Genomic DNA, 10,420 nt, shown 5'->3' with positions numbered 1-10,420 from the left:
CTTCCGATCTTCGTCAACCAGGCTGAACAGGTACGCATTGATTGGTTCTGGCCTCATTGGCGTCCCTTGCCCTGTCGATATATGTTTCATGAATCCCTGATTGAATTTCTGAGCGAGCTGAAGGTTTGCATTCATGTCTCCATCAGTCGGCCAACCGATTTCCCCCACAATGACGGATAGGTTTCCGAATCCGTTCTTCTTTAGGGCCCAAATGAGCGTGTCGTAGTTGGCGTCGAACACGTTGTTGTAGGTCGTGGAGCCGTCGACGACGGGGGATGAAGTCCCGTCGAAGAACGCGAAATCGACCGGGAAGTTAGGGTTGTCGTAGAGGCTGATGAAGGGGTATATGTTGACGGTGAAAGGGCCGCCATTGTCGCCGAGGAACTTGACTAAGCTGAGCATTAGGTCATGGATGTCGGTGCGGAAATCGCCGTCGGAGGGCCGGTTGCTTGTTGATTGATATACATCGGCGTTGAGAGGGACGGTGACCTTTACTTTGTTGCTCAGGCCTGCGTTTGCGAGAGCTCCATGAATGTTCTGGAGTGCGGGTAGGGTGGTCTGAAGATAGGTGCCGTTGAGTGCTTTTAGGAAAGGTTCGTTGCCAACGGCTACATATCTAGTGATTAAAAAATGGAGCTTAGTGGAGTATGGGAGGCACCAAAATCAATTAAAGGAAGATTATGTTGATTATGTCGAGTAATATGAGCGATTTTTTCTTGTGATTCACTAACTGGGCATTTTTACACAAAAATCAAGATATGCTACAAAGTACGGAACTTGTTTTTGAAATATGCTTTCTTTTGAATGTAAAGCACCAATTAGAGTTTGAGATTTGGTTAAAGTTCAGAAACCATTTGATACATGGACTTAAGCTATGATAATTATAAACAAACTTAACTTTGGGGTGATGAGTAATCTCTATTGTGCGCTGTATGAGAGAGTCTACAAGCCAAATATTGCAAAAAAAAAAAAAAGAGAAAAATTGATCATTATGAATGAAGGCATAAATGAAGTGTGTGGTTGTAATGTCAACTATTTGGTACCTGAGTATGAACTTTTTCATATGAAAATGAATGATTTATTGTCAATGTGCATAAACACTCTGTGAGATTCATAAATATGTTACAATGTTATGTTAGAAAGTATATAAATGTAGACCTTGCACATAAGATTTTTAGATGTCAACCAGAAGAATGAGATCTAAACATTACTACTATAATAGAGTCTAAAAATTTATTTACATATACACTTGATTGGCTTCTAAGTTCCTTGATAACTCATGAATGGAATATGATGGCAAGCGAAAATTAGAAACAAATGAAAAATAAGTTAAGAGAGTAGCCCTTGAAGCTCATATTTGAAAGGAAGGACTTCGGAAAGTCAATTCAAGAAAAATGAGGAATTGACCAGGATCTAAAAGTGTTTGGGATACATCTTAAAGAAGTGACAAAGAAAATACTTGTTAAAATTTTAAAGATAAATCTAAAATCCATTTTGCAAGTGAGCGAAAAAAAAAGAAGGCAACTTCATTTGTTTTCATTGCAAAAATCCAAAATACATTAAATGAGATTGCACAACTTGGGAAAGGCAAGGCTGAAAAGAGAAAGAAATTAGAAAAAAACAAAGAAAAGGGACATTATGGGTAAACTTAGATAGTGATTCATCTTTATCAAATGATTTGGATGAAGAGGCAACAAATTTTTGCTCCATGCTCATAAAGACATGGTGTTTAACAAACAAAAGATACATTCTTCAAATATTTTTATGAAAAATTAGATAATAAATCTAATGATTTGAATGAAAAATATATGAAAAACTTAAAAAAAATATTCATTTATACCAAAAAAGATTGAAAATCCAGATAAGCATTTTTGTGATTTGAGATATGAATGTGATGTTTTAAAAAAGAAAAAAAGTATTTTGACTTATAGTTTTTTTAATTATCCGCAACTTAAAATGTGAAAAATATTTTATTAAACACAAAGTTATTGTGACTTTCAAAATCACATGCTAACAACCCCATGACAATGAAAGAAATATAATATGAACAATCACATAAATCATTCACATGAACATCAACATCATCATCATGCAAGTTAGTTCCACATGTCAATGAAAATTGGTGTAATTATTGTGACAAGAATGAATACGGTTTAATCAGAGAACTTGGATTAAAATTAAAAATAAAGATAAAATCTGTAAGAATTACAATAAAAATAACACATCAAAATTAAATGCTACAAACTGTATAACAAATATAAGAAAGTGAGTCTTAGTCAGAAAGAGAAACAATAGGATTATTCTAGCGAAGCTAATATTGTTGAAGAAGTTATTTGTGATTGTAAACTCCTAGTTGTCTCTGGTAATGAATCTTATGATAATTAGATTCTTGATTTAGCCTACAAGTTTCATGTGTGTCTCAATAGGGGCTAATTTTCAACATATGAAATTGTGTCAAAGTATTTGTATTAATGGGTAATAAGGCTCCTAATAAGATGATTGATGTTAAAACTATTAGAAGCAAAATATTTGGAGTTGCTAGAACACTTAGAGATATCAAACATGTCCTAGATTAAAAAAAAATTAAATATCCTTAAATATTCTTAATTCTAAAGGCTATAAGTATTCTGATGAATGAAGAGTTTTAAATGTTTGCAAAGTCTCTTATTATGATGAAAGAATAGAAGAAGACAACTTGACTATATGTCTTGGAAGGTTTTATTGTAATAGGTAATGTCACAATTACTATTTATTCTTATATCAAATGAAGAATCAGTCAGACTTTCATAGGATTGGAGAATACTAGACTATATATATTTTGATCTAAGGGGACTATCTACAATTTTATTTGAGGGTGGTGCCACATATATGTTGATGTTTATCGATGATTTTGCTCAAAAAATTTGGGTTTTTTTTTGAAGCAAAAAAGTGATGTTTTTACTATTTTTAAGAAGTGAAAAATTATGAATGAAAAGTAGATTGAAAATCAGATTAAACATCTTTGTGTTAATAATGACTTAAAATTTTATTTCGAAGAATTTAATGTCTTTTGCAAAACAAAAGAAATTTTGAGAGGTTTCATAGTCAGACATACTTCGCAGCAAAATGTTGTGGCAAGGCGAATAAATATGACTATAATAAAGAACATACATTGTATACTTTCCAATGTCGCTCTTCTATTTTTGGTGACAAGAAGACTCCATATAAAATTTAGTTAGGTAAAATTGCAAATTACTTTAATATTTTTTAGTTGCCCCACAAGATTACTTTAATAACAATAAATTAAACTTATATTTAAAAAAATGTGTATTTCTTGATTATAAAATTGGATTTCAATGCTACAAGTTATGGTCTCTTGAAATAGAAAAAAATGATTATTGGCAGAGATGTTGTATCTGATGGGTCTGTCATATTGCATACAACATCTATTATATGAGCTAATGATGATGCTCAAAAGGAGAGGTCTAGCAGACATGTGAAGCTTTAGATTAAGATAGATACATCCTTTGACCTTAAAAAAGATCATATAATGAATTTTATATTACAATTTAAGTGATATTACTTTATTGATTTCTCTTAAGTATTTTTTTTAAAAATGACATTGGAAAAACCCATAGATACCTCTGCTGCACAAGTCATTCACTTTTTTTTTAGTTTAGTTTTATGTTAGCCAACAATCTCCGCTCAAAATTTCCTATTTGACATAGTAAAATCTCATTTTCTGCATGTGGTTTTTATTATCTTAGATTTTTCACAAAATTTTTTGCTCTTTCTTTTGTTGATTTTATTGTTCATCGAACTAATTATATGGTTATATATATATAGACACACACACACATGCACACCTACTACTCTTATGTAGCCTCTAAAAGATGTTAAATTTTTTTCTCAAAATATACTTTTCCAGAAAAGTTCTCAATTTGTTGTTGGTTAGCAATTTACTGCATTGTTGCTATTAAAAAGTTTTCTTTAAGGGTGAAATGATCAAGTGTCTTAATGTTTCCGGTTTTATTGGATGAGGGATTCATAATCAATATAATTTTCATACTTTTATAGCTTTTAATTCCAGAGTTTTCACTGTTATTTCATCTCATAAAAATTATGATGACGCCGACCAATCCAATAATAAAAGGACTTGTTTCAGTGACTTGTTTAACTTTGAAGCTAAACTTCAATGATTTTATTGGGATTGTTCTAGGTGTTGTTGGGAGAGATAGATTCGAGGGTATAGATAAAGGATGATTATCAAACTTAAAAAATGCTAGAAACAAAAAGTAAAAAACGACATCAAACTCTGTTCTGTCAAGATCATTTTCAAAGGAAAAAAGGGGTCTGATGCAAGTTTGTTAGTCATCATTGCAAATTAAAGTGCAATTTGTTAGACCAGTACATATGGCACCATCCGCCTCGTGCTCCACTCAGTCGATGTCGAACCCATAGTTTGAAGACTGATGTTAGGCTAAAGACTAAAAAGGCCAATTTACTCATTTGTTAGTTATTATTGTGGGATATAAATAGGGCTAATATGTTTAGGATTAGGTTATACATGTGTGATTGTTGTGTTAGATCTTAGGATTGGAGTTTGGTAGAGATCATATATCCCTCAAATTGTAGTTGCTTTGTTAAAACCTTATTTCTGAAAAATTCCTATTAAATTGTCATCGAAATGATTCTTGCTCGCATTTAAAAGACGTGACAGTGAATATACCAATAGTTGCCTCAACGTCGGGAAGAGAACTCATTTCCTGCCATCGGAAGCACATCGAAGATGGGTAAACGCTGTCGCTATCTATCCTACGTCGTTCCCTCCTTTCGCTGCTCGGAGCTAAAAATAGGATCGCATTTGCCTTTGTGGCGAATCTTGTGATACAGTCGTGCTGAGAAGCCAGTGATGTGATCACCCTCGTGACTGAACGTTAAGATACAGTCGAGGGAAGTCAAAGAGGATGGCGACATGTAGGACGGGATCTCGGCTTACGACCTTGCGGTACAATCATGATTCAGGCTATCTAGGAAGCCGAGCATAGGATCTCAACGCACAAGAGTTTAGCCTTAGTGATTGAAAATCATAATGGGAGTAATGACAGGTAAAAAAATATATATGCATTGCTGAGGGGGAGTTGAGACAAATTGGATTTGTGGTGGAAGAGCATTTGGAGGGGTGATTTTGTCTATAAAGGGGAGATATTCATAGCCCTGAAAGTAATACTGAAGAAGATCGTAAAGTTTCACACAAAATCACCTCCTCCCACTGTAGGATCTAGTGACAACATCTGGAGTGGACGTGAGCGACATCAATTGGAAAGATTTGTGAGACATCCGAATGGCGGGAACGAATGAAAGCAGGTGGGATGGAGCAAAGTCGGGAGTATATTTGAGTGGCACTATATAGAGGGAATTGCTTGACATCTGGAGATTTGAACGAGTGACAATAGGAGGAACAAAACCACGTGCTATTTGGGGATGGAACGGATCGATTTGAAGGACTTTGGCGTAAAACACGAAACCACGGTTGGTGGGACCTCGACGGAGGGCTACATCCAACTGCTCTAGTGAATTTTGTTGCGACTACCTTCTGGGTGGAAGGCGATTCAGGAGTCTTTGGGGATGGGTGAGCTGATTATGGGGTGAATCAAACTTATGGAAGAAGGAAAATCAATATGGGCCAATGAAGGAAACTCAACCCCCGCTTCATGAGTAGAATGAGCTTCAGTTGAGAAAACTGGGGAGAAGACTAATGCAAAAGGAAGCTGAAGATACCAAATAAAAGGAGATGATGTCTATGGTTGGGTTTATCACATGGAAGAGTCATGACATGGAGTTGATGGAGATTCTGACACCTATCTAACAACTCCAACAATTTTTAGAAGTTTTTCAGTTGTCATGTGGACTGCTGCCTCGAAGAGAACACAAGCATGCAATAACCCTTAGCATGGGGGTTACAGAAGAACGAGATCGAGAGATTGATACAGGAGATGTTGGAGGTCGAGATCATATAGCCTAGTGTGAGCCCCTTCTAGTCCAATCTTGCTAGTAAAGAAGGGTGAGAGTTGGCATTTCTGTTTAAGATTATCAGACAATGAATTAAAAAAAATAGTTCCTGACAAATTTTTCACTCCAGTGATTGATAAACTACTAAATGAATTATTTAGGGCTGTGATATTCTCCCATGTGCAAAATGTTGCATATCGAACTCATGGGAACTACACAATTTAGTAATTTAGAGGGGAATAATGTTAGACTGGTGCCTATGGCATAGTCTACCTCGTGCTCCACCAAGTCCATTGTATGGATTGGATTGAATCACATGCCTCCTTCTATGGATTTCAGTATGTGCTACAATGTGGTTCCACTTACTTGCCTATTTTCCTCGACCAACCCTTGACATGAAGACATGAAAGACTTCAATCAAGGCCACTTCCCAAGCTTTCTAATTTGATTGGTCGATAATGTGATTGCTTATTTTAGATGTTATTCTACATAATGATCTCTTTGTGATTCATAATTACAAGTCTTTTGTAAACCTATCGAATGAAATATTAAAGGTGTTAAATAATTGCAATTGCTCTATCTCTCTCTCTCTCTCTCACACACACACATACACATACATAAGTCACACACACACATACACATACATAAGGCTCTCATTTTGTCTCAAATCCCCCCTCTTCTCAATCAAACAATAACCCTAGCCACCTCCACCCACTTTGACAAACCTCATCAACCCAATCTTGCTTCACAAGTCGTGTTCGCCCAATCCTCATGTCATATTGATGTTGTGGGGCATTTGAGTACACACTAAGGGAAGAGAATATGATATTTAAAAAGAAAAAAGCTCCCGCAAATATATCAAAGAAGTTAAGTATTGGATGTCTTTTGATTCTTTGGAATTAAAAAAAAAGGAATTTCTTATGCCACTCTCATTTGCTAAAAAAAAGTCTCCAAAAGAAGTATTGGATGTCCTATTTAACCGCTAAACACCAAATCTCTAAATGAGTTCTGGGTCTTGACTATGATATTTTAGTAGTTGCACAATTACTCGGTAATAATTGACAAGCTAGCATGGTGATTACTTATTGCTTGATAGCTAGTTCATCTTAATTCTCGCAACATGCATATCGAAAGGAAAAAAAATTCACAAAAGGTTGCTTATGTTGAGCCCACAACAATCTAACCACTCCATCAACTTCCATATTAAAAGATTAACTATTTAGGAGATGCTTGGTGGCAAGACTTAATCTCGATTTAATCAGGATTTCGCCTAAATCTTGCCATTTAGCTTTTTTAGGTTAATAAATGCTACAACCCTTGTAATCCAATTGTCTCTACATCTTGTACTGAATTAAGGATTTAATAAATCCTAGAAGAACCATGCTTATTAAAACCTTGAGTCAATTTATGCAGGGGTTCGCTCGTATCTTGTTCACTTCACTCTAAACTTCTAAGGCATATATATCATCTCCTTTTTGTCTCTTTTTCTTCTCCTCTCTTTTCCACTGCAATGTGTCTCACCAATGGGTATCCCACACTCATGGCATGTGTTCCAACTTTCTATACTTGAGTTTTAAATAAAAATTGGTTAAGAAAATTCTTATTTGAAATTTTTAATGATTCCCTATTCCAAAATTAGCCTTCAACAGCTACCAACAATAACATTTAGTACATTCCATGTCTAATTAATTATCATTTATCTAACTACATTAATTATGAAATACTAACATGTTAAACTAATAATTCAAATCATCCTAATTAGCTTTATTATTACACTAATCAACATTTATGATTAATTACTTATTTTTTGCTTTAAACACTTTAACCCAACCAAGTAAACTATTATTACTCTTAAGTAATTATCTAAATAAAATGTTATTAACCTCTAAACAACATATTAATTAACTTCAGCACATCAAATCACCGCACAAATTTAATTCAAACCTCAAATGTTGAAAACAAAATCCAAATAATTTATCATAATTTAACCATATCCCGCAGCCATCAAGCCAAATTGTTTTTCAGGATTTAAGGCTCCTAGGACTTACTAAATCCTCATTTAATTAAACCCTACCTGCAGCCAAAAATAAAAGATCAAATGCTGCAAATTTTCTTGGGTCACACATACCACTCAATTTATATCTATTTATATATCAAGCACCTCGATCGCAGGAAAGATATGGTCATATGGGTGGTAGAAATGTAAAAAACCAAAGTGTAGATATCAGAGATGTAAATACATAGGAATTAGGTGGTATCTATGCAAATGCCCAAATTTTCTTTCCAAATCTCAACTCAAGAAAAGAATTAACCTGATATTAACTCCATCATCGATGTAGCTGGATGCATTCTGCGATACCCACTTCTCCGCCGCCTTGGTGCTCGTCGCCAGCATCGCCAGCATGTCGTTGGGGATCCCCACCATCACCTCAATCCCGCTGTCCTTGAGAGCATTCATCGTCCCCTCCTCCGCATCAAAAAGCTTCACCTGTTTCACCCCGTCCTCCTTCAGCATCCGAACCACTGTGCTCGGCGGCAATGGATGGCTCGCCTGAGTCCCCCAGTTGGCGCCAATCCCACCAGCAACACCCACCATCAACGCCCAATATGAAATCAATGCCTTCATCTCATAGGACTTCACCATAGCTCCTCCGGTCATCCTCAAAGCTCAAAAATGGGATTTTTGGGGCAGAAATATCTAGTTTTTAGACAAAGGTTTCATTTTTTTTAAGAAGCTGAGATGTTGGGTTGCATAAGCCAGATGATCAAACCAGAGATGAAAAGTGATGAAGTTCGGAGCAAACAGAGGGGGTGTGCTACGCTCAAACCCAGCTTAAGAATCGGAAAAGAGCTGGGATGGAGATCAAATAGAAGAAGAATTAGAAAGTCTTTCTCAAAATGCAAAAACCATATAAATACATCAGGAGCTAAAAAATTCTTCTTTTGAATCTATGAGTTTTAGGACCGTTGCTTCTAAACTGTCAGGGTTTAGGGTATTAATGAACTGTAGGGAGGGGTCTTTAAAGCGCCATTGATGCAGGAAAATCTCGAAGTGAGTGACAGATTGACTTTCTGGATGATAAAGATTGCTTTTTTAAAAGTGGAAAAGGGGGGTTACAAATGAATCAAGAGAAAGAAGAGAATTACAGAGGAAGCTGATGTTACAGTTGCAAGCTAAAGCAATCACAGCGAACATAACTGGGGACGGGGATTGCGACTAGTTCATAACTGAAGAAACATCTGGAAGAAAGGAGAAAGATTTATTTTTTATTAAGGTCAAACAAGAGGGAGATAAGGATTAGAGCAAAAGGGGATATTTTTTTTTAACAAAAAATTTGTCTCTCTGCTCGTCGTTGTCAAAGCGGGGGAGGTGTTTTGCTGCCGAGTGAATGGTGGCGATAGCTCGGAGCAGGTCGACGGTGACGCAACGGCGTCAGGATCTTCGGTCGTAGTTTGGCTGCCACGGAGCTGTAAGAGTTGTAAACTTGTCCACGTTTTTATTAATATAATAATAAAAAAATAATGTAAGAAAAAAAATGTAGGGTAAAATAATTATAGAGCACTCTAATTGTAATGTATTCAGTAAATTTAAAAGTTTTTAGTTGTTTGTAAAATAAATATAAATATAAATATTTTTTTTCTGTTTTTATTAGGCGCAACAACAAAAACAACAATAAACATTTATCCCATTAAGTGGGGTCGGCTATACGAAGCTTTTTTCTCTATTGAGTATCATATTTCATTTAATTATAATAAATTAAGATCATTTTTTATACAATATGCCAAGTATTTCTAAGTCCACCTTTGCCTTTCTTAACATAAGTTGAATCTAAAACATCTACTCTCCAATCAGATCATCAGATGGTCGACATTTAAGCTCTCTTGAGCTACACAAACCCCTATCACAAATATATTCATTTCACATTTTGTCTCTAAGTGAAAAGCTGCTCATCCACCTAATCATTTGCTCATCCACCTAATCATTCTTAGGGTATGTTTGGGGCAGCTGCAGCTTATCCATCTTATTCTGCTATTAATTGGGGGTCTGTTTGGGGTCTTATTCTGATAAGCTGCTCATTCTAATAATCTGGTGATAAGCAGCTGATCCGGATAATCTGTCTGTTAGTTTGGTTTGTCCGTTTTGAGAACAACTGATTCTGAATAAATGACCAAATTGCCCCTGTTCTGAATAAGCTGCAGCTGTTTTTTTTTTGTGCTTTTTGTAAACAACTTATTTGAAATTTTTTTTACAAATTTATTAACATTCCTAACACAATCATACAAAGGAGAATGGGAAGATTGAAAAACATATGTGAAAATACAAAATATCTATATCACTCAAATATTTCAGATTACATCAGAAATACAAAATTATTTAAACAAATGTGAAATACACCATAACGCACTAGTATATACTATAATGAGACCC

At 35.2% G+C, this 10,420-nt stretch overlaps 1 protein-coding gene across 1 annotated transcript in view; it reads right to left on the bottom strand.

Annotated features, from left to right (window-relative positions):
• Positions 1-9,550, bottom strand: part of LOC110022936 (glucan endo-1,3-beta-glucosidase 6-like) — a 10,526-nt gene extending 976 nt beyond the window's left edge. Inside the window, exons 1-2 of the mRNA XM_020722104.1 lie at positions 8,304-9,550; positions 1-616 (exon numbers count right to left, since the gene is read on the bottom strand). The exon at positions 1-616 is cut by the window's left edge and continues 656 nt beyond it. Coding sequence (XP_020577763.1) covers positions 1-616; positions 8,304-8,650 — 963 coding nt within the window. The 5' untranslated portion in view covers positions 8,651-9,550. The remainder of the gene's footprint in view (positions 617-8,303) is intronic.
• Positions 9,551-10,420: the final 870 nt, after the last annotated feature.

Source organism: Phalaenopsis equestris, unplaced genomic scaffold, assembly GCF_001263595.1.
Source record: "Phalaenopsis equestris unplaced genomic scaffold, ASM126359v1 Scaffold000203, whole genome shotgun sequence".
Lineage (NCBI taxonomy): Eukaryota > Viridiplantae > Streptophyta > Magnoliopsida > Asparagales > Orchidaceae > Phalaenopsis > Phalaenopsis equestris.
Note: the sequence above shows the minus strand (reverse complement) of the source record. Positions and strands in the feature narration are given on the sequence as shown.